The sequence below is a fragment of the Anopheles arabiensis genome, chromosome 3 (genome assembly GCF_016920715.1).
Source record: "Anopheles arabiensis isolate DONGOLA chromosome 3, AaraD3, whole genome shotgun sequence".
NCBI classification, from domain to species: Eukaryota; Metazoa; Arthropoda; class Insecta; order Diptera; family Culicidae; genus Anopheles; species Anopheles arabiensis.
In genome coordinates, this window is record NC_053518.1 from 91,805,548 (window position 1) to 91,828,657 (window position 23,110).

The 23,110-nt window shown below is 47.4% G+C and overlaps 6 protein-coding genes and 1 non-coding gene across 18 annotated transcripts in view; 5 read left to right on the forward strand and 2 right to left on the reverse strand.

Annotated features, from left to right (window-relative positions):
• LOC120904071 (kinase D-interacting substrate of 220 kDa) overlaps window positions 1–5,599 on the forward strand; it is a 31,199-nt gene extending 25,600 nt beyond the window's left edge. For 5 of the 10 annotated variants that reach the window (XM_040313804.1, XM_040313813.1, XM_040313809.1 and 2 more), the window contains 3 exons: window positions 63–1,095; window positions 1,483–1,515; window positions 2,594–4,306. In XM_040313804.1, coding sequence (XP_040169738.1) covers window positions 63–1,095; window positions 1,483–1,515; window positions 2,594–3,085 — 1,558 coding nt within the window. In that variant the 3' untranslated portion in view covers window positions 3,086–4,306. The other 5 variants (XR_005739693.1, XM_040313806.1, XM_040313807.1 and 2 more) reach the window with 5 other exon arrangements.
• A 107-nt stretch (window positions 5,600–5,706) lies between these two features.
• LOC120904072 (U4/U6 small nuclear ribonucleoprotein Prp31) lies at window positions 5,707–7,899 on the reverse strand. The gene is made up of 5 exons (XM_040313815.1): window positions 7,401–7,899; window positions 7,130–7,334; window positions 6,810–7,064; window positions 6,377–6,740; window positions 5,707–6,303 (listed from the first exon to the last, which is right to left on the reverse strand). Exons 1-5 carry the CDS (start codon window positions 7,783–7,785, stop codon window positions 5,965–5,967), a joined length of 1,548 nt encoding a protein of 515 aa, XP_040169749.1. The 5' UTR covers window positions 7,786–7,899; the 3' UTR covers window positions 5,707–5,964.
• Window positions 7,900–7,915: 16 nt separating this feature from the next.
• On the forward strand, window positions 7,916–9,276 carry LOC120904074 (transcription termination factor 3, mitochondrial). The gene is made up of 2 exons (XM_040313817.1): window positions 7,916–8,818; window positions 8,881–9,276. The coding sequence occupies exons 1-2, from the start codon at window positions 8,026–8,028 to the stop codon at window positions 9,156–9,158; spliced, it is 1,071 nt and encodes a 356-aa protein (XP_040169751.1). The 5' UTR covers window positions 7,916–8,025; the 3' UTR covers window positions 9,159–9,276.
• Window positions 9,010–11,819, reverse strand: LOC120904073 (endoplasmic reticulum-Golgi intermediate compartment protein 3). Its single transcript, XM_040313816.1, has 6 exons — window positions 11,523–11,819; window positions 11,278–11,436; window positions 10,968–11,190; window positions 10,540–10,892; window positions 9,563–9,764; window positions 9,010–9,494 (listed from the first exon to the last, which is right to left on the reverse strand). The coding sequence occupies exons 1-6, from the start codon at window positions 11,608–11,610 to the stop codon at window positions 9,359–9,361; spliced, it is 1,161 nt and encodes a 386-aa protein (XP_040169750.1). The 5' UTR covers window positions 11,611–11,819; the 3' UTR covers window positions 9,010–9,358.
• On the forward strand, window positions 9,909–10,538 carry LOC120904075 (reactive oxygen species modulator 1). Its single transcript, XM_040313818.1, has 2 exons — window positions 9,909–10,209; window positions 10,298–10,538. Exons 1-2 carry the CDS (start codon window positions 10,073–10,075, stop codon window positions 10,404–10,406), a joined length of 246 nt encoding a protein of 81 aa, XP_040169752.1. The 5' UTR covers window positions 9,909–10,072; the 3' UTR covers window positions 10,407–10,538.
• Window positions 11,820–12,839: 1,020 nt separating the features above from the next.
• LOC120905030 (phosphatidylserine synthase) lies at window positions 12,840–22,135 on the forward strand. 3 transcript variants are annotated; one of them, XR_005739853.1, is made up of 7 exons: window positions 12,840–13,747; window positions 14,480–14,738; window positions 14,810–15,262; window positions 15,329–15,664; window positions 15,742–15,826; window positions 21,466–21,633; window positions 21,696–22,135. XR_005739853.1 is itself a non-coding variant. In XM_040315649.1 (6 exons), the coding sequence occupies exons 1-6, from the start codon at window positions 13,509–13,511 to the stop codon at window positions 19,165–19,167; spliced, it is 1,506 nt and encodes a 501-aa protein (XP_040171583.1). In that variant the 5' UTR covers window positions 12,843–13,508; the 3' UTR covers window positions 19,168–21,338. The 3 variants fall into 3 exon arrangements, 1 of the variants encoding a protein (XP_040171583.1); XR_005739854.1 differs by having other exon boundaries at window positions 21,743–22,135; XM_040315649.1 differs by lacking the exons at window positions 21,466–21,633; window positions 21,696–22,135 and adding an exon at window positions 19,034–21,338 and having other exon boundaries at window positions 12,843–13,747.
• On the forward strand, window positions 18,643–18,813 carry LOC120905269. Its single transcript, XR_005739903.1, has one exon. It is a non-coding gene; the product is annotated as a U11 spliceosomal RNA (small nuclear RNA).
• Window positions 22,136–23,110: the final 975 nt, after the last annotated feature.

Genomic DNA, 23,110 nt, shown 5'->3' on the forward strand with positions numbered 1-23,110 from the left:
TAGCTACATGCTTAAACGCCCTTAACGCTTCTAATCGTTGTGCAATGCAATTTTCTCTTTAGAGTGCGCCCGAAGCTGACGTGCCTGCGGGAAGCGGCTGCACTGCTCGATCTCGATCGCGACGAGCGCAAGCTGGACGCATTTTTGCAGCTGCACAAGTCTGACCTGCTCGTGTCGGATCTGCGCATCTTCCTACCGTTCACCATCAACCTCGATCCGTACCTCCGGAAGGTGCTGAAAGAGGACCAGCAAGCGCTCGAGGACGAGGGTATCATCATACCGATGAAAACCGTACTGCCACCGAGCAAACCGAGCGGATTCGTGCCGCACCATCACCATCGGGCGCCGGTTGGCGGCGTGCTGCAGCCCACCCCGCAGCATCCCAACAATCTGACCAACTGGCCCAACTTCTACAACCCGCAGCCGCAGGCAATGGCGCTGATGAGCTACTACAATCAGAACTGGGCCAACTTCCCAGCAGGAGTTTACGGCACGAATGCGCTGCTGGGTGAACCGCTGCCCAAACCGGGCTCTGTCGGCGGCGGCCCCATCATTACCGAGCATCCGCCGCACGAACAGCATTCCACACTCGGCAGCAACAGCGGTCGTAGCAGCAAGACCACCACCGGTGCCCTGCAAAAATCCTCCAGCAACGGTCTGGCGACGAGTCCACCGATCGATATCGACCTATCGAACGTGCAGCTGTCCAGCCTGACGGTTGAGCAGCTGATCGAGCTGCTCGAGAAGGTGAACGATCTGAAACCGGCCATGGAGCGTACCGCGCCGATTCTGCGCGAAAATGCCATCTCCGGCCGGGTGCTGATGTACTGCAATCTGGAGGAGCTCAAGTCGGTGCTGCGGCTTAGCTTCGGGCACTGGGAGATGTTCAAGCTGCTGGTGACGGCACTGCGGGAAGCGAGCGTAACACAACCGGCCAGCCGGAAGCTATCCACCAAGACGACCTCGTTCGCGAAGGGGACGAACGATTCGGTGGAGATGCAGGAACCGATCGCCCAGTCAACGCCACCGTTCGGATCATCGACGAGCAGCTTCCAGCCGATCCGTCAAAAATCCCAAAATCTGCTGGAAAAACAGGTAAGCATCGTTCCTTGATCAGGCCGACCGGCTGGAAAACAAATCGCATTGACTGATTGTAAATTTTGAATAATTACATTTTCCAATCAACAAAATCTACCCTCCTACCACACTGAAACACACACACTTACACACAACGTGCCCTCGTGCGCAAATGCTAACATTTTATGTTTTTTTTGCGCGGTTGTGTTTGCCATCGAATTTGAATTCTCACCCAACCCCAACGTCTGTGATAAAACCGAATCGTCGCTAATTAATTGACCGAATAATAATTACCTTACAACCATAAATGATTAAACCAACAAAAACCACACACTCGCACACATTCACGGACGCATTTAATGCAACCATAACCACAACCCCGTTGCGTGTGTCTCGGAAATGCAGCCAGCAAAAGTGCATGATTACGAATATCTCCAGGTAACGTTCGACTTATACGGCATTCTGCAAGTCTGTGTCTAATATTACCCACTGTCTCTCTCTCTCTTTCTATTTCTCTCTTTCTCGTTTCCTTCCCTCCCTCTGTGAACGAATTGTGAATTAATTATCCCACACGTTGGTTTTGTTTCTACTGTTGTATCCCTTTTGTCGTTATCGTTTTGTATCAGCTGGACTGTGTTTAATATTGTTTCTCCCTCTCCACATGTTGCTAGTTCCGTCAGTTAGTGTGTGCGTGTGTGTCTGTTACAGTTTCTGTTTTTTTTTATACCTTTCTGTTTTTTTGTTTCTAATTCCCCTGTTCAAAATGTACGGGTTTTTCCCCCATTCTCTTTACTACTGGTTGGTTGTGTTTTTATATTTTTGTTTCGTGTCTTTCCCTTTCTTTACTTATTTTTGTGTTCCTTTTTTGTAAGAACCACATCTGCTATTTCGTGAATTATTAACTTATTTAAGTGGTTATTCTGGCACCGTGCGTCAAAGAGTAGAACTATTTTTCCTCATTTCTTCTGTCTTTTTTGCACCTTCAACTATTCATATTATAACATCATCATCTCTTTGTAAGGCTAAAGCATGCTTGAAGTTACTGTATCTTAAACGTCTACACAGTATTTAAATTCTCAACCAAATTGGCGTCATGTAACTCATGTAAAGTGGAAGAAATTCTCATCTGTTCTTGTAAACCAATGTTTGGAGTTTTTCCCTTCCCTTGAATCTATTTAATGTCGCTAAAGTGAAGGACATTCGCTGCAAAAAATACACTTACAGAGAATATGACTCCTACCACGTAGTGACTACAGTCGTTCTGTGTCGTTTGTTCCACTGCCCACTCTACTGTTATGTGTCACGTTTCATTCCCCACTTTTGTTCTATTTTTTTATAGTATTTGTTAGTTACATTTCTATCTCTTTTCGTGAATTAGAGGTGACCTCTCCCCCTCCAAACAAGGGAATGGATAGTTTGGGTGTGAGGTGCGCGCAAGTCGATAAAATTAAACTGATTTGTTTCCTTCTCTTCTTTCCCTATTATCCGCCACTCTACACCAACCCAACCCCACAAGGTGACGCTCGAGGAGCAGATGATCTGCGGCGCACTGCAAACGCTGAACGAGGACGCGTTCGAGGATGTGGTCAGCAGCAGCGAGCGGCCCAGCCCAACCGGTGAGATGTTTAGCCAGTACCTGGCGCCAATACGGGAAAGCTCGGAAATCGGTTCACCGCCTCGCCTCACTTACAACCTTACTAACCCAAACCTGACCGATCTGGCCGCCAGCAACGGTACGCTGAACGGTGACGACAGTGGCGTCGGTGGTGGTGGCAGCGTTGGCGTCGGCGGCGGCGGCGGCGGCGGCAGCACCAGCAGCGGCAGCCATCTCGGCCTCCGGTCCGGTTCCGGCCGGCACAGTCGTTCCCACAGCCTGCATGACGATGCATCGCTGACCAGCATCGTGGTCATTCCCACCTTCCTAACTACGTCCCCTAATGGCGCCAGCAGCAACAACAACAACAACAACAACAACACCACTACCAATATCAACGACACCAAGCTCTAATCATTCCCGGTGAATCGATTCTGATGTATTACACAGCCGAAAGACGAGCTACTTCCTGTTGTAGCTGGCACTGTTGTTGCTGTTGTTGTTGATGTGCTGTGTGTTATTGTTGTTGTTGTTGTTGTTGTGGTTGTGTGGCCGTGTTGCTGTATTAATGCCACTGATGGCGCGTGTTTGCTGTGTTGCTGTTGTTTGATGTGCTTTTTCTTTCTCTAAAACAGACAAACTTACATTCCTACATACCCACAAACACGTCGATGTGTGTGTGTGCAATATTAGACCCCAAGACTTTAGACATTCTACTGTTTTTGCTACCGGTTTTCCGTTAATTTAAATAGCAACATCGAACAAACTTGGACTCTTGGAGAGCCAATAGTGTACTGGGGCGAGCGAGTATTCTAACACGGAACCCCCACTTTTCCACCCCAACGCTCGCGTGCGCACATCTCTCAACCACACAACCGCCACCCCACCTACCCCTGCCCCGATTTTCGGCCACAAGTGTGCATGAAAGCAAACACAAAGCACGAATAACCGCCGTTCATTTGAATGGTGCATTACACAATTGGGCGGTTTAAGTTCCCGTAAGACATCTGCAAACCCCGGGGGTCTACCAAAGTGATACTATACTGTGTATATGTTTTAGTGTGAGCGCGAGGGCACACAGCAAAGTTTGTGAAACGTGTATTTTCCGAGCATTTATCGTGCCCCGCCTTCCATTTGTGTGGTTTTTTCCTGTTTTTAGTAGCAAAAAAATTAAATAGAGCGACTATAGCGACTAGAGGAGCCAGATTGCGAAAACAGGATCGCAAATTACCATTTTCCTTTCCAAATGCGCGCTTCTGCGCTGCTGCATGAGCTCGGTTATTAGAACGAACCAAATCACAGAGACAGGGAAGTGCTAGTAGTAATGAGAGAGAGAGAGAGAGAGAGTTGGAGAGAAAGATAGGGAAAAGAGTAGAGCTAGTGCCCAGAAAAAACCACACAGGATCGTTCTTCCCTTGAACAACCTTTAATGAGGCAGACGCGCGCCACTCAGTTCTCCGAGCACGGAGACGGGTGGGCGCGCACCAACCCCCTCCTCCTTTTGTTTTCTTTTCTAGCGTTAAGGATAGAGAAATTGCTTAACTATATTTAGACAAATGTATGTTTACCCGTTCAAGGAAAAGCATTTAAATATAGCGTAACTTTAGTACCTTGTGCCAGAGGTGAAAGAACGAAGCGCCGACCGAAGTTTGCTGCTACAAATTTAATCCCCCTCCTTCTCCTTCCCCCCCCCACCCCCACCACTACGGTGTGTCGTTGAGTTTTTCGTGCAATTTCGCCCACCAATCGCGTGTGTGTGTGTGTGCTCTTTCATCCTAACTACTAAAAGACTGCGCTTTCTACCTATTTCTACTGTTTTGACGAGTGTGTATGCGTGTGTGTGTTTGTGTGGTGTGAAAAAGCTTTCCAATCTTTGCTTTCGTTTTGCGCGTTCGTATCATGTATCAACAATATCACTCAGCCCCACCCACCCCCCCCTCGCAAATTGTTATTCCGCAACACGTGGCGGTCTCTCTCTCTCTCTCTCGGTTTCTTCCACAGTTTCTGTCCGAAGCTCGCCGATACCGGCCCCGAAGCAGACCGCTTCCATACTGAAGCCGACCGGCAGCATACGGAAGGGTGACGCGAAACGGGTCACCATGTGCGATGCGGAGGGCAACGTGACGCCGACCTTTATCGAGGTGCTGAACGAAAAGCTCAACAGCAAATCCAAACTGACCGGTAAGTGATGATGTCCTGTAGCGCGGGTCTAACCATCGACTGTGGGCTTTGTGGGGAGTGAGAAGATTCAAAAGGAACCACTACTGCTGCTGCCACTACCACACTGCACCTTTTGTAACGATGTAACACCGGGTACACTCCTACTCCCCGTTCTTCTCTGCCAACTTCACGCCCCCCTCTACAAGCTCCTTCTTTTCCGAATGTGATTGCATGCGCAAACCACACGTGGGACTGCAACGCGCATGCATCCATACATGCATCCTATAATACATCTACCCACACCCACCCGACGGAGCAGGTTGAGGTAATTGGACTCTACATCTCTGTGCACCACACACACACACACTCTCTCTCTTTTCCGTGTGGACACTTCTTTCTCGCTTACTGTTGTGCCGAGTAAGGATGGCTCACTAATCACCGAACATCACACCAACCGATGTTCGTTATCTCTTCCTTTCTTCCCGCTTTGTGGTGAACCGTTTGCAGTGAAACGACAGTACAGTTTCATAGAGCCGGACGCTAAGAAGTGACCGGGGCTGCCGAGTGCCGATCAGCCCGAGACGGAGAGGGTGAGATGAGAAGTGTTCCAATTTTTGCATTATTTTGATTACTTCGTGAGGTGTTTTGCGTTGGTTGGAAAAGAGTGTGAAGCACGCCACGGAATGTTTATCTCAGGCCAATAGTTTCTAGTCAGCAGGAGGGTTCATAGTTTTAAAGCATTGAATAAAATGTTACATTTCGGTATAACGGTGACGAGAGTTTGGGATGTAGAAGCATGTAAGTATGTGCAGTAGCTTGGGATGGAACATGGGCGATCGTTGTTTCTTTCTTATAAGAGAGCAGGTCTTGGGAAGTGATTCAATAGTTGTCTGATTTATTCTGCTTATTGGTAAAATTCCCTCTTTTCTGATGATTTCTTATCATTTAAATCTGGACTCGGTAGTAATTTTCCTACGAATGTTTTAAACAAAGACGATATTCTGCATCTTGGTCAACTATTCAAGTTCCAAGAGCAATTTGTCTATCTCTAGCCCTCCTTTTGGTATGCAATGTTTTGTCCGTCCTTCCGCTAACAACATTCTCCTACATCACACCAACCAACTGCCCCGTCTCTACGTTGTTTTCTTGCCAACGGACAGGAAACCGGACGTGTTGGAGAAATACTTTGCCCCCGATTCGCTGGTCGACTTTTCGGCCGCCTGGGGGTTCACAATTTCCAGCCCCTGCAACGGCGTAAAGGCAACGCTCGACGCCGTACCGGAAATGTGTTTCTTGACCGTCGTGCTGCCGCCCCAAACCTGCTGCTGCTTCTGCAGATTCTTCTGCAGCGTTTTGCTAATGCGCACCTTGGTCTTTTCGTCGATCTGCGGCAAACGGATGCGGCCCGTGCCGGTTTTGCCGATCGTTCCGCGCGTGTAGCCGAGATCCTCCTGGTACGCATCCTCCTCAATCTGTGAAAGCGCGTGTGAAAGAAAATTAACAACTCTCCGGTTCAGTTTACGTGTAAAAGAAATGAATACTTACATCACCAAAGTTCATTCGGTTGGCCTGCTTGCGGAACTCGGTAATCGCATAGCGTTCCTTCATCTTCCGCACCCGCTTACCGCCACGCTTCTTTTTGCCTCCCTCGATCGGTTTCGGCAGCGGTTTGATAAACTTCACCGGCGGCGGTTCCTGCAGCTTGTCCAGCTTCTTCTCGATGTCCTCCCGGAACCGCTGCCCGATCTCGCCCAGATGGCTTTCGTGCGACGCGTCGACACGCGCCGCCAGCGTACACTTGGCTGCGACAAGGCGTGCCGCTTTGCGGCGCAGATCGGGCGGCGTATCTTGCACGATGTCGCAATAGTACACGTAGCCCGTGTGCGGTAACATTGCCACTTTGGAGAAACTAAGGGGAGGAGAAAATGTGATTTGAGTTTGAAATGAAGGAGAAGCTTACTTTACGAGCCCGTCTTACCCAGATAGTGTTTTCTTCTGTGCGCCCAGCACCTGCACGTTGCAGGCCGGCATTTTCGACAGCTTCGTCAGCCCACCCGCCAATCCGACCAACTTCGCAGCCGTCGACGCTCCCACGATCATCGACATGTTGGGAGCGATAAAGGTCATTCGGCTTTCGACGTACTCAAAGATTTTGCTCTTGAAATCGTTCAGCTCGACCGCCATATCACACGCCTCGTTGATCTGCTCCAGCTCGTGCTTCTCTAGCTTCACTCTGCAAAATAAAGCGTAAATGAAACCAACATTCTCAAAAGACAAATTTTCAATCCGCATACGAACCCCTGTGTGGTGGACGCCGTCACGGAAACGATCATAATCGTCGCCTGAGTAATGATTTCCTGCAGACGCTCGTTGTTTTTCGCCTGATCTAGATCATTGCCCAACTCGCGCACACTGCGAATGTAGTCCATTTCCGCCATGATGAGTGAATCCAGCTCGGGAAAGCGCTTCTGATACTTGTCCTTGACGAACTTATGGATCGTGGCTGTAAAGATTCGAACAGAAAAAGTCGTTAAATTTCCCTCGCAAACAACCGCAAAGCAAACCGTACATATTTCATTATCAATATCAACCGCAATGTTGTTCGCCTCCACGATGAGCTGATACTCCGGGTCCGACTCCACGTTGCCCACCATCTCCGTCGTTGTGCGGGGGTTCTTGGCGTACTTTTCGATCTGCGACAGCACGTTGGACAGCCGGTCCGAGTCGCGCAGTTTGCAGATTTCCCGTATCGATGCCACGGCCAGGTTGATTTCCATCGGTTCATCTTTAAGATCGTAAATGACGGCATCTTCTTCACCGCCCGAGTCAGCGTCCTCTTCGTCACCATCGCCGGCTGGCGCCTTCGGTTCCTCCTTGATGGTGTCTACCCCCTCCTCCATCTCTTCATCGTTGTCATCCTCCAGATCGGCCAACAGTTCATCCGCAAGAGACATTTTGTTGCAGCTTTTTGGATACTTTTGTTAAAATTAAGGAAACAATTTCTCTACACACCCAAAACGCGCTTCTTTTTTCCACTCGCAACCGGTTTGTTTTGATGGGCAACGATGTTTGACGTTTCTTCATTTGACAGTTCGCCATTTTATGGGAAAACGGGTTTGTTATAGCACACTGTAAACAAAACATTACCGCATGCAGCGGGGTTTCGTGTTCGCTGCGCAAAAAAGTGCCGTAAAATGCGAAGTATACTGAGAAGCATTGTGAAAATAAGAATTCCTGCACGTTCAGGACCTTCCCTGCCACTTCAGCTGTGTACAAAGGTGGCCACAGTGCCTACAACTCCACAGCACAATGCGTTGCAGCGGTACGAGGATGATCTGCAGAACGAGTTTCATCAAATCCTGCGCGAAGAGCGACAATCCGTGCTCGACCCGGTGGCGGATCCGATGTCGCTGGAGGTTTTCCCCAACACCAGACCCGCCTTTAACTTTGCAGCCTACGTCAACAAATCGCCCACCCTGCAGCAACTCGTCTCGCTCGGGGTGGAGCTGCACAAGCTCGAGAAGCGCAAAGGCATCGCACAGTTTGTGCTCGGACTGGACTTTGATCGAGACATGCGGAATCACATCCGCTTCCTGGCGGACGTTGGCGTGCCGGCCGAAAGCTTGGGCGAGTTTCTGACCAAAAATCCACTCATCTTCAAGGAGGATCTGGGGGATCTCGAGACGCGAGTGAATTATCTGCAGTCGAAGCGATTTTTGCCCGAGGAAATCGCACGCATCGTGACGAAGAATCCGTTCTGGTTGATGCTGAACACCAAGCGGATCGATCGGCGGTTAGGATACTTTCAGAAAACGTTCGCACTGGAGGGCAGTGAGGTGCGCGCGCTGTCCACCAAGCAGCCAAGGCTCATTACCTACAATCTGGAGCACGTGCGTAAGAACACCTTCACCGTGCAGGAGGAGATGGGCTTCGAGAAGGAGGAAGTAAAGCAACTGTTGCTGAGCAAACCACGCATCTGGATGATAAGTGAGTGGATTTTGTTGTAATCACCACGAGGGCATACAATGACTCAAAGCATTCTCTTCCAGAGACGGAAGCGCTGCAGTACCGATTCGAGTATCTTCACCGCCGAATGAAGCTTTCGCACGCGGAGCTGCTTCAAACGCCCGATCTGCTGCTAACGCGAGACGTTCGGATCAAGCAAAGGCACGGGTTTCTTAAATTTCTCGGCAAAGTGCAGTACGATCCCAAGAAGGAGCTCTATATTCCGCTAAAATCACTGGCCGAAGGTACGGACGAGGAGTTTGTAGCTGAAGTCGCTAAATCGAACATGGAATGTTACAATCGCTTCCTGAAAACCCTCTAACTGGGGGCTGGTGGACGCGAAGCGTCTTTGCTACATGCTACTAGTGGACGTCGTTGTTACGAATAAAAGAGAGGAGTGCTGTGGTAGTAGGTGAACAAAAAAAGCATTTTCCGCAAAACGACTGGAGGGCATGTTTGTGTGTGTGTAGAGAGAGAGAGAAAAGGAGATTCACTGGTAAATGCAGACATGGACCGAAAGCATTAACTGGCCTTTCCAAGTTCAATCTTGCGCTTGATCACGTGTATCGAGGTAAAGAGCAACGAGTCGATGATGCCGGCCACCGTAAAGATTCCGCCGATTATTGCACATACATTGGTAGCGAAATGACCAAGGGAGCTACAAAAAAATGGATAAAAAAGACAATATTAGTATCTCTCTCTTTGAGGGTATCACGGTAGTCTTACTTTCGCTTTTCGGTAAATTTAACCATCAGCGGCGACAGTTCGTAGTTGACGAAAATGCCCGGCATGCCCGTTTCGCCGCTCATTGCCGTCACACTTTTCTGGTGCTTCGTGACGGAGAACTGGTTCGTGTACAGCGTCGGTCCATTCAGCGGCACAAACATGGTGGGAACAATCTTGATGTAATACTGAAACATCATCGCACCTGGAAGGACAACAAACGGAATTAAGTATTTTTCAAAAACATCCAGAATTATCGCGCTCACAGTGAGAAATCGTTCACGTTGCTATAAAGTGAGAGAAGCGGCTCAGTTCTCACGTGCACCCGCGTGAGAGCTGTCAGCGCGTGCTGTCAAAGTATGCTAAAATTCCTATTATTACGTGATAGTTGTGCATTGTTGCGACAACACACATTTTAACGAATTTGTGCCGAAAATCAAGCTCCCCCCGCGGAAACACTACGTTAGTTCACGTTCTTTTCAGATCCTACAGAAAACCGACACAAAATCAACGATGCCAGCCGTGCCGGGAGGTGTTTACAGCCAGAACCAGCAGCCGAGCTGCTTCGACCGCATGAAGATGGGCTTCACGATTGGGTTCTGCGTGGGAATGGCTAGCGGTGCCCTGTTCGGTGGCTTTTCGGCGCTCAGGTAACGCTCAACCCGGCACAAATGCGTCATCTCCCCGCTCGTTTACGCTCAGTTTTAATGGTGAATGTTTCTCTCGCGCTTTTTTTAGATACGGATTGCGCGGCCGTGAGCTGATCAACAACGTGGGCAAAGTGATGGTGCAGGGTGGCGGCACGTTCGGCACCTTCATGGCAATCGGAACCGGCATACGATGCTAAGTTAAACACAAACACACCCAACAACAACAGGCATCCGTGCGTAATGTCCTTAACTGTGAGCAAAAGCATTCAAATCCCCTCTTCTCTAAACCTAAGAAATGTTAAGCGAATAAACTAGAGACAAAAACCCTACCTTCCGTGGCCTCCACCATCAGTCCGTCCAGTGGGCGGGTAGTACCGAACCCGAACTGTTCCCCGAACGACAGCGTGTTGATGCGGTGCGTGGTGTTGAACCGGGACGACGAGTACGGCTGCACGTCGTGCACGTGGATGTGGTTGATGGAGAAGCTCTTGCCGGGCGCAATGTGAAACCGGCCCTCGACCCGGTTCACCTCCATCGTGCCGTAGATGTGGCAGCCCTCGCTGAACGCTTTCCCTTCCACACTGCCGCCGTTTCCGTTTTTGCACTGCTCAAAGTCCTCCACGTTCGGGTTCCACTTGCGCTCGCGGTACGCATCGATAACTTCCTGGCAGGTGTTGCAGCATCTACGGAATGGCAAATAGGGGGTCAGAAACAGAATTAGAGAATGCTCAACCGAGGCAGCTAGCCAGGCTACTTACTGGGACGCATTTTTAGCCGCACCGTAACAGCTACCGCAGGCGGGTTTGACCGTGGTCGTTGCCGGGGCCTCCGTACTTGAGATACGTTTCGTGGACGCCTGAATGTCCTCCTTTTTGGGCTCCTCGATCTGGTTGCCCTGCAGGTCCAGCCTTCGCTTGTAGATGTTGTGTTCGATGTGCAAATGCTGCTCGCCGGTTGAATCCTGCGCATCCAACGAAACGTCTGTGTGTGTGTGGTTGGGAAAAGATTGGAAAAACACTTTAGTGAAGACGACGATTGTTTACCAAGCGAGCTGACTCTGACGCATACAGTCACAGGATATTCTGGGGATGGTAAAATCTAGATTAATCTTAAGCTTGTGTCCCCGTGTCGTGTCCACGAACAGCTCCTCCGAAACGTTCGGCGACAGGTAGGCATTGATTTCGCCTATCACTAGGGTGACTATCACAATCGAGCTAATCAACGTAACTGGAATGACCGGCAAAGCAGAACAGAAAAATCGTTAATAAAAGCCATTATTAAACTCGCTAATTGATGCAGAAGATCACACTTACGTGCCGCTCCGCTAACGGTGCGTATGCTAAATTCATTGTCTATCTTCGGGTAAGCATCTAGCCGTCGCAGCGAATCAAGAAACCGCATACTTTTGGTCACTACAGCACACGTGCTTTCGCGTTTTGTTTTGGCTTTTTGGTTAATGCAGAACCGGCCGCAAGCCGAGGAGTTAATGCAAATGAGCTTCCGGCTGTGCAAACATGCAGAAGAGATTTTTTTTATCGTATGCTGGAAAAACACGTAGCCACAACAAGCCGAAGTTTGTTATCGTTTTGGTGAATTCTGACAGCCCAAAAGACAGCTGACAGCTGGTGCCGGTGTTTTCTGGTGGCGACAGCCCAATGGTCAAATTTGGAAGCACAGGTACGTTATCGGGTAAACTGTGCCATTTGATTAATTGTTCCGAGTGATGAGGCTGGATGGCGACCTCGAACTTATCCTGGCCACAAGTTTTGAAATTAATCTCAAATATGCCGCAATTTTGGAACTGATTCTACACATTTTTCATGATCTTGGAACTGTTCCTGGGCACGCAACAGTGCGCAATGGTGATGGGAAAAATAAGGTTTTCTTTGGAATCGATTCCGGCTAGGTCCGAAGTTCTCTGGAATCGATTCCAGATATTAGGTCCGTAATCAGTTTCTGGAATCGATTCCGGAATTGGTCCTGGATTCAGCTCCGGCGTCGGAATCGGCTTTGAAACTGGCCTTGGAATCGCAATCCGTTCTGGAATCGGAATCGGATCCAGAAGCGAAATCAGTTTAGGCATCGGAATTGGTTCCAAAATCAGAATTGGTTCCAAAATCAGAATCGGTTTCGAAATCGGAGTCGGTTTCAGCATACCCATAAGAGTAGGCGTTTGGGTCCAATGATGCTACGTATTGATAGCCGCAAAGCATCAAAATTTACTTGTAAACGATCCATTCTCTTGAAGATTCCCACACTGATTTCGTTTCTGAAACTTCTTATTTCAATTCAAAAACTGATTCACATTGCGGAGCTAGCTCCAATTCTAGAGTCAATTCAGATTCCGTTACCGAAGCAAATTGCGATTCCCAGGTCGATTCCATTTTCGAAGCCGATTCTGATATCGGAGCTAATTCGGTTCCGGAATCAACTCAGGAATCGGTTTCGGAATCGGCTCCGGAATTAATCCGGACCATGGAAACGGAATCGGGTAGGTTCGATTCCGAGCTCCCACAACTAGAGCACAAAGCAAAATTGCGCTGCACTGTCAAACCCTCGTGCCGCCCTAGTACAATCAAAACACACTGTGAGCCAACCCGCCAGCAGACTTCACTCAAAAGCTGAAAGGGCTGTCATGTGCTGTCCGCTCTCTGATGTAATCAGCGGCGGTGAGATTAAATTCATATCTCAATAAATTTCCAACCGAGAAACATCGTGCGGTCCCGCAAAACACGCGCTGTGAGCAAGAAGGAAAAAAACGTTCTGCTGAAAATTGCACTCGTGGTGATAGTTCAGCGAAAAGCACAAACAACGTGCGGAGATGTGGAGTGCTGTGAAACAAAGCGCAAAAAAACACGTGCCGTAAATGCAACCTCTTGCATCCGAAGCAACCTGCCCGGAACAACTTTCATCTTCTGCGCCCGGGTCCAAGTGACCACAGGCAGTCGGAGAAGACCGCGTACGCGAGCCTATGCTGCTGGGTGAATCGATTTTAATTCAATTAAGACAAAGCAAGCGCCGACCTGCTACAGTGAGCCCCCGAATCCATTCGTTCGCAGTGCTGCGTTCTTAATCGTTTGCTAGCAGTGGTAGTGTACAGTTCACAGCCGGCTGGTGTCGGAAGTTATTTGCCCGCTACCGAAGGAAACACAAATATATCAGCTTCCGGTGAGAAACAGACACACACACACACGCGTATACACGCAAGACTGACCGAGAACGCGGAACCAACAGCAGTAGCAGCAGCAGCAGAATCCTTCCCGGACGACGGTGTTATTGTGCTGAGGAGCCGCCGAAACATGAAGAAGCGCGGCGGCAGTCCACAGCCCGCTCCGCCGCCCCGGCCGGCCACGGCGGACGGTGGCATTGGCAGTGAATCGCTGCTGCACGCCTCGCAGCACACGATGGCGGTCAACGAGTTTAAGTTCATTAACGAACGGCCGGTCGACGATATCTCGCTCAACTTCTTCTACAAACCGCACACGATCACGCTGCTGGCCGTGTCGATATTCGGCGTGATGTACTTTGCCTTCGTCCGGTAAGTAGTGTTTTTTTTGGTGATAGGAAGAGACACACACACACACGATCCCCGGGCACATAATTTTCTTCATAATCGTATGTCACCCTCCTAGTGTGGCGCGCACGCTACGCAAAGGCTAAGGGGAACTAGTAAGGGCATAATTTAATTTTGCTTTCACGCCAGAACTTCCATTTGATGTGTGCACTATTCCGAGGGTCCGGTGTACTTTGATACCTACCATGACTTCTATGGGGGTCATGTGAAAATGGAGAGGTTTTTTTTTCGGAGGGCGAAGCAAACGCTTGTTAGGTAACCGCAACGTGCTCACACAGCCTGCTAGATCCGCGCAGCAGCTTAGCAGAGTGCAAAAGTATTGGATGCACAAAAAAGTCACATATTTGTTAAAGTAAAGCCAACAAGTAGTTAGTTATTTTTTACTAGAGTCATGAGAACCGGTGTCTTTTTAGCTTCCTCGAGTCATCCCAGATCAGGCCGCGATAGCGTCACATGTTTCAGATTGATTCCTATGCTTGATGTTAACAAGAACCGTTCCGAAACACGTTGACATTATCGGTGGATCGATCTGGAACCTTTGATACAGTCCCATTGAAGACTATTAGAAGTGAAGTTCGTGTTTTTTAAATAACCTAAAATTAAATAAGTACAGACACATTGGCCATTTTCACACTCAACAAACTTTTTAAAAAATGCTTCATATCTTATCATGCTTCGTTTCCCTTCCTTTTCCAGTGATCAGTCCGATATACAGGAAAACATTTGGGCCGGCATGGTTTGCGTCATATTCTTCTTCCTGATCATCTCCGTGCTAGCGTTCCCGAACGGTCCGTTCACGCGCCCCCACCCGGTGGTGTGGCGAATGCTGTTCGGCCTCTCGGTGCTCTACCTGATGCTGCTACAGTTTCTCATGTTCCAGGACTACAAATCAATTATGGGGATTTTCTACTGGTTCGATCCGAAGCTGCGAGATTTCCACATCGACATGGAGAAGGTAAGTGTTTGCCGCAATTAAGCTTGCTTTGGAGAATGTCTACTGACTGGTACTTTCTTCCCACGAACCAGCAATACGCCGCCAACTGTTCGGACATGTCGTTCGAGCGCATCTGGTCCCACGTGGACGTGTTTGCCTGGGGCCACTTTCTGGGCTGGGCCTTCAAGGCGGTGCTGATCCGCCACATGGGCATCCTGTGGGCCATCTCGGTGATGTGGGAAATTACGGAAATCACGTTCGCCCATCTGCTCCCCAACTTTGCCGAATGCTGGTGGGACGCGCTGATACTGGATGTGCTGGTGTGCAATGGGTTCGGCATCTGGTGCGGGCTGAAGATCTGCAAGCTGCTGGAGATGCGCGAGTACAAGTGGGCCAGCATACGGGACATTTCCTCGACGACGGGCAAGCTGAAGCGAGCGGTGCTGCAGTTTACGCCCGAAAGCTGGGCGCCGGTACGGTGGCTCGACCCGAAGTGTACCTACATGCGGTTCTTTGCCGTCAGTCAGCTTGTTTTGCTGTGGCAGGTAGGTTCGCTGTGTTCCAATTTGGAAGAACTTTATAAAAACATGTCTTATTCTCTTTATTTTTAGCTAACTGAACTAAACACGTTCTTCCTGAAGCACATCTTTGAAATGCCCCCTTCACACCCGGTGGTCATCGGTCGGTTAGTTTTTGTCGGTCTTTTCACGGCGCCCTCGGTTCGGCAGTACTACATCTACGTCACGGACACGCGCTGCAAGCGCCTGGGCACACAGTGCTGGGTGTACATCGCCATCCTGGTGTCGGAGGCAATATTGTGCATCAAAAACGGCAAGGAGCTGTTCGAACGCACCCAGGTGAAGAACATCGTCGTGTGGCTAATCATACAGGCCGTACTGTCGGTGCTGTTTGTGTACGGTTGCATGCTGTGGCACCGATACGTTGAGGTAAGTGGTAGAATTCGAAAACGAAACGTTCTACTAAACACTAACCATCGCGACACGACTCTCGGTACACATTGCAGGAAGATGATTCACGAGACGGATCTCCGGTGAAGCAGGTCAACCGCGCGTTCAAAGATTCGGCCATCGTATCGGGTGACTCGAAAGGTACGTAATCGGGGAACAGAAGGGTCATGATTATTGCTCTTGCGCTTCGCTCACACCACCACGCCACTCGCTTTATCAAAGTCCAGCTGACCGGCGTTAATCGACTCCCGGGTCGAATCCGGTTTTTGAATCACCCCATATAACATTGTGCGAGCTTGTTGTTTACTACCGCCTCCCGTGAGTGTGTGATTGCTATGCGGAACTTCTTCATACGCGCATGCAAAAAAGCAGTGTGAGAGTGTCCCTTATCGCGCGACTAACCCGACCGGCTTCGTCTGGCCGACAAGTGCCAGCTCCAAATATAACTTTAGCGCGCCAAATCAGGGCTTATCGCGGACGCTACTCTCTTTCTCTCGTTCGCCGATTGGTAGTGCGCGCTCGAACAACACTGTCACGCCACTTCGGGTGGCGCGCGATCCTTATCATGTCTCTCCAACGGTGGGTGAGCAACGGTGCGCGTTCGCGGTTTACGCACGTGTAGCGCATGTGTCGCTGGACGCGGATATTGATCCCCCGACAAGGAAGGGCTAGGAGAGGGAGTATTAGACAGCAACGCAAACGCCAACACACTGACCCATCTGCTGGTTACAGTGAGGAGAGTTGTTGTGCACCCGGTTCGTTTCTTATCCATATTTCTGTTTTGCTGCATCACGCAATGCCAATATAAAATAATATCTGTCACGCGCGCTCGCTATACCCAAAATCTATATGCGTATCTACATATCACCAATCACCAACCTCTCTCTTTGCTCCCGCCATTCCATCGGAAGGACCGGAATATTACGTGCATCCCATGTTTGTGGCACATGCCCGCGGAAAGGTGCGAATGGTCGACATAAACAGCCCTAGCTATGATATCAAAATTAAAATCGTGTGAAGCTGCACGCCCAGCTAGGACGGGCACACACACACACGGCATCAGCAGTAGCAGCAGCAACTGGCGGTCCGCTGCGCTCCCCCTTAAAAAACCAGGCAATCGATAATCGTCCGTACTAAAATACGTCCGCGCGCGCGCTTGCAGCACCTTGTGTACGAGAATCAAACCGAAGCAGTATTGATGCGATGTGATAATAATGTTTATATGTTTAGGCAATCGAACAAAGTGAAAGAGGCTTAAAGTGTTTTGTAGGCTAGGAGAAAACAGTTCAAAAATGAGCACCAATTTTCTAGTGTGATCAATGTGCCAAATTGCATTCCCATGTTCGCTTGCTTGTTGTGTACTTGGAGGTGTATTTTATTTCTATTTCATCCTCGCTAAACGTTTCACCGCTTCATGCTGCATTTGTTTCGGTTTATGTTTGGGCGCGCGCGCTGTTTACGTTCCAAGTGCCTTCGTTATGTTAGCTTTTTGCCGTTTAAATAGCCGTTACATTTACGTTTTTGCTTGCCAACGTTTGCACTGGTTAAATATGGGTGAAGCCTATACTGCTAATGATTAGGTTTCAGGTTAAACAAAAAATGACTTCGCTCTACGATTGAAATGTGTACAAGGCTATTTTAATAATTGATTGTACGCAAACAAAAATGGCCAGAAAGGATTGCTTTCGTACGTGTGTAACCACGAGCCAGACACACAAGGTGAATAGTCAATCATCTGTCGTGTCGAACACAAGGTTCTTCTACTGCTCACCGCTCGTCCTGCTATTTGGCACGTTGCCGAATGTTGAGCTTTAGTTTCCGTGGGTGAAATTGGCATATCAAAAACCGCACAGAAAGAACCCAGAGCCGTGGTGGTGGGTCTCGAAAGGGTCAGATTTTTTGTTTTATTTTTCTCCCTCGCCATCTACTAACCAGTATCCTAAATTGAGCTTAATAACGCCGCCCATCGATAGCGTGTTTGATATAAAACACACGGAACACGGTTTTCATTGCTGTGCCTTACATTATCAAACCGCGCGGAGGAACGAATCGCGTGCAATGGAGTGTATAATTTAGGGCAAATTTTCACTGGCAAATGCTGCTTATCGTTCAGTGCACCCTGCGCTGTAGGTAAACTTTCAAACGTGGTTCACCCAGCACGCATTTTTACGCTGCAAGTATATTTAGACATTTCTATCCAGGGGATGAAGCCGTCTAGAATAAGGGGAATGTTTAAATAGAACAACATTTAATCGTATTTTTAGCATTCAGTTTCAAACATATTCTAACTGGTTTTTGGTGTTTTGAAGAGAAGAGCTTGAGCTGCATATAGCTATCGTTTCTCGTTTCGTTTATAATCGTTAATTATAACGTTAATTATTTCTCGTTTATAAGCGATAATCGTTTATTGTACTCATTGTGGAATAAGCAGGACTTAAAAAGAATGTCGAAGCCAGCAGCGTCTCTTTTAAATAATCTTTGGCATGCTGCAGTAAAAATAGCGCTTGCTTGCTTAGCTAAATGTGTAGCTAAAATATATATTATCCCAAATAGGAAATATTTTGGATATTTTCAAATGAACCAAATCTGGTTCTTAAATTTCATTTAAAATGTATCCCCAAAATTACACAAAAATATGATTCTCTTCTACTTTTTTTATCTTATTCAAAAGGATTTTTTTTTACATTTTTAATAATAAATTTTAAATTTAAATACAATTTAAATTTTATTAATGAAGCCTTCTTTCTGAAGAATTATCTATAAAGTTGTTAAATGTAAATGTTAAATCTGCATCTCTAAGAAGATAATAAGCCCGCCGCGTAGTCGTCACTCGGGAGCATCATCTAACGCTGAAGCGCCCGCCAATGCCTGCGTACATAAATAGATGTTATGCATCGCTAGCGCAGCATGTTGCGCGTTAGTATGGTAAGGGTTGTGTGTCGTGCGTGCGGGTTCAATAAAAGGGTGCTTGCTTTTCTACGCTTTTGTATGGCACATCTGTGCGGCGCCGAGCTCGGTTGAGTCCGGCCAGGTGTCCGTACCGGTGGGGTATGGCTATCAAGACATATCCAGCACGTAATTTTTGACCCCGGAAGGCAGTTGACTCGCTCCTCTGCGTCGACGCCTTCGACTCTCTTGCACACGAAATGCTGACTGATGTGTGTGTCCTTCCTCCTGTGTGTGTTACCAGCCCTTCATGGTTCTACCACTCTGCTCCGTACTCCTCTCATCCATTGTGTCAGATCACATTGCTACCGAAAATTGGCAACAACAACACCGCTTACGTTCGAAATATCCTATTCTATTCCTCTTATTTTCTTGTTTTTTTTTTCTTTCTCCAAACTATAGGAATCAAGGGTGGTTCTTCCTCGGCCAAAAGCTCACCCCACTCTACGCCCACCAAAAAAGTTCGATCTCAGCAGCAAGGGAGCAGTATCCCGCTAGGTACAGCCGGCAAGTCAGTCCGCGAACATGTTGAGTAAATAGGGTTCGAGGTGCAAAACTAAGCACGCACTGCTCGCAATAGGGAATAGCTTTCCTTACACCACTTTCACGTTTCCCGTTTAACCAGCAGTTACACTAGTTCGTTCGTACGCTGCATGCTTGCTGCAGCATGCGAACCATTTTTAATACCTCCTTTCCGAATCCTACTTGCTTGTTAATCCATTTCTAAAAGAATTGCAATACGTAGGAAGGAAGACGTAGACTGTAAGATGTGTGTACCATCTTTCTTTCGGGTTTTGTTTTTAAACATACACACAACTGTTCGAAACCAAATAGAGCTTGGCACAGGGAAGTAGAAAAATCCATACAGACGCTCGCAGGAGCTCGGCTGGAGTTGGCACTCCTTAGCGCTTGAGCCAAACCAACAGCCAGCGCCCGAAATACTCTTACCATGCTCTGCTTAGTATGTTAGCTTTCGTTTGTTTTAGGTTAATGTGCCTGTTTTTTTGTTTGTTTGTTTAGCTAGTTATGTTTGAAAATTATGAAAAAAATGCTTCCCTGCCCTGCTACTGTTGCGTATTTCGTGCGTATGTCTGCTCCCCGTAAGGGGTAAACGGTGTAACACTGTTTACCTGTTGCTTGTTTTTAGGCGTATTTAACAATCTATCAGTGCACACTATCGACAAATCTTACCGTATTCTATCGTTTTCTCTATCACCCGCTGTCGAGATATATGCTATTAGACAAACACTAACAAGTCGACTGCAAAAGTGCAAACCGGAGAGTCCCGAGTTAAAGGCTGAATGAAATGTAATTTTTACCAAACACGCTGTAGGGCGTGCAGGTGTGTTAGCTAGGGATTTGTGACTCAAATCTTAAGACGGCGATGTGATTGTTACAGCTGATAGAAAGGTAGTGATAGTAATAGCAATAGACCAAACAGCAACAGTCATACCGACGACGACAAACGTTTCCTCCGACAAAGACGCTATGTGTTTTTGTGTTATTGTAAAAGACACTGTGTGTGTGTGGTATATGTTCCCAAATGCGATGGGTATACCTATTATACGCAGACTCGCAACGACACTCTGATGCAGCTGTACAAATTGTATTGCGAATAATTATATGTAATAAATGAAGAAACAACAGAGAGACTACAACAGGAAGAGGGAGAGCATTTGCCACCGCGTTTGTGGCAAGTAATAATCAAGAAAAGAAAAGGTTATATGCTGCTCCGGATCTAGTACAACAAACTGCGGCTTGAAGAGGTAGCAAATGTCGGAAGGGATCTGTTCAGTTTGTAGAGGATTGATACATCCGCAAGCTTCCTATTTTAGTTATATCGGACGTGCTGTGCAGAGTGCTGTACAAAAACGCTGGTACATAAGCGAACCACAAGCGTGTTAGTTGACCTTACTATTTGAACTGTATTGTAAGCCCTTTGTGCATCCACATATCTAAATTCTCGATCATATGCGCTTCGCTGAAAGAATAATTCGACGTGATCGCCATTCTACGCCTTGCTGTACACACCTTAATGAAAACGGTACACTATTTATCTACATATCTTTCTTCCACAACATACAGCTATAGACGGAAAGCAATGTTATAACGTTTAAAATCTAAACTTATTCAACTGTCGTGCGTTCGGTTCTACTCTTAATACTTTGCGCGAGTAGGTAGTTGCGCGCAATATCTCAATTTGAAACTGAAAATCGATCCGAGCAGATGGTAGGAGCTAATGTGTGGAACGTTCTGTCCTTGCGTTACTTTATAGGCAAAAATCTCTCTAGTCAGTAAGAAGAAAAGGAAAGAAAGAATGTGTGGATCAGTTGACTACACTGTTACGATACATAGAATGTAAGATAGTTTTACCAAATGTTACTGTCATGCGTTACAGCAAAACAAATCCCATCCGCACGGTCGCGTCAAAGTTTGAAGGGATATAGCTTCTTTAAGCTCTTTTGATCAAACGTTGGACAGTGAATTGGAAGCCAGCTGTAGGTAGAGCGTGACAGTAATGAGGCGCAAAGTCACAGAAAGTTTATTTTAAGTAGGTTTTTGTTAGAAGTAATGTACTACGCTGGGTACCGGGGAACAGCCATCTGCTGCTATAAGTATAGTTTACGTTAATAATAGTTTCATGGTATGTTCTTCGCTGGAAAGAACGCTGGAACGGCAGAATATGCTAATAATTAAACCAAAAAAACATTTAAAAAAACACAGACACCCAGGCAAATGTAGGATTAAGATATAGTTATTAGTAAATGAATGTGTTGTGTGGTTGCAATTCTTTTGTGTACATGATCCCATTTTTTTTGTTTGTTTTACAACAGGAATGGAAAACGAATTACAATGATTTCAATAAGAAACACTATGTTAAGATGGCGATGGTGATGATTTACTGAAAATGACATGATGACGATCGAAATGAATCCTTACCCGTAGCAGGTAGTAGTCGCAAGATACGTACACAGAAACACTAGTGCAACGATGTTTGAACGGTAAATGTAAAAATGTATTTCAATTCGTTTCTTGTACAAACATATTTATCTCTGATCTGCAGAAATACTGTTAAATGATCGAGCTAGCTAGAACCATTAACTCTTCCAGAAACTTTTCGGCATTGTTCCAACCTTCCGCCTGCACGAACTGTGTCACGGTCAAGTTTAACGTTCTACTTGATGAAGGATAATTAATAATGCTCAGTATTCTGGGCAAATCACGCTCATCAGTTTCATCCAGCGGGTGCTCCAGTTCGTACTCCAGCAGTGCCTTCAAGAGTTCGTAATCATTGCAGTTCAATGATGATAACACAAGATCGCAGTCATAGTGACTTGTTATTCCACGAATGTTGTGTTTAGTCGCATGATGCAGCAAACATTTCACATGTGCAATACGTTTCTCCATCAAACCCATGCAAAGAGGTGGTATTGTATCGCCATGTAATGTCAAATCAGGTTCGTACTTCAATATCAACTCCAGCACTTCTGTGGTGTTCTCGCATATAGCGTAGTGCAATAGTGTGTAGCCCTGGGTGCTCACTATATTTACCGAGCCAGGATCATAGTCGAGTAGCATTTTGATCACTTGCGTCGGGCCTTGATAACTTGCGTGCAAAGCCAGGTGTGCCGCTGTTAGTCCACTACTGTTCAGTACTCTCACATCTACCTTGCAGGCCAGCAAACGTTGAATTATATCGCACCGGCCACTTCTTGCGGCGTGATGTATCATTCGTTCGCCACGTGTTTCGCCATCGTCAAATTCCAGTACGGAAGCCCCGTAGCTGTTCCGTAGATCACGTCTAATACACTCGTCGAACAGATATCGAGCAATAGCAAAATCACGTGAACATACTAAGGAAATGTGCATGGCACTCACACCGTTTATTTCCAATAGCAACGGGTTGGCATCGTTTTCAACTAACAGTTGAACTATTTCCAGCTTTTCGTTATTGAAGCAACAGTGTAGTGCGGGGATACCGTTGAGCCCAGCTGGTGCATTTGTCATAACACCGAGGTCAACCATGGTTCCCGGTGGATTGACACTGTTAATGAAACAAACATCCGCCACTCGGCAAAAATAGTGTTTAGTGCCGTCCATTGATTTGAATTGTGCAAAAACTGCTGTGCTTTGACTGAGTTCTTCCTTGGAGAACTTAAGTAAATCTTTTAGACTGTCATCCAGGGAGTTTGGATTGCTCAACGACAATGTACCGCTTTCAGGATATTCAATGCTGACATTCATCGTGGTTAATACATTGAACGTGACTGATACAGATGCACTATCGAGCGTGAAATCGTGCCAAATCATGTTCGTCAAATGTGCACATTGTTGTAAAGCGGAATACGCACTATCATACATAGAGATTCTATTGCTATGCTCCGATGGTACCTGTCCGTCCCCCGCGCACGAATATGGTGCATCTCGTTCGACGATAATCCTGTCCAACGTGCCTACTCTATCGATCGTGCGCATTTG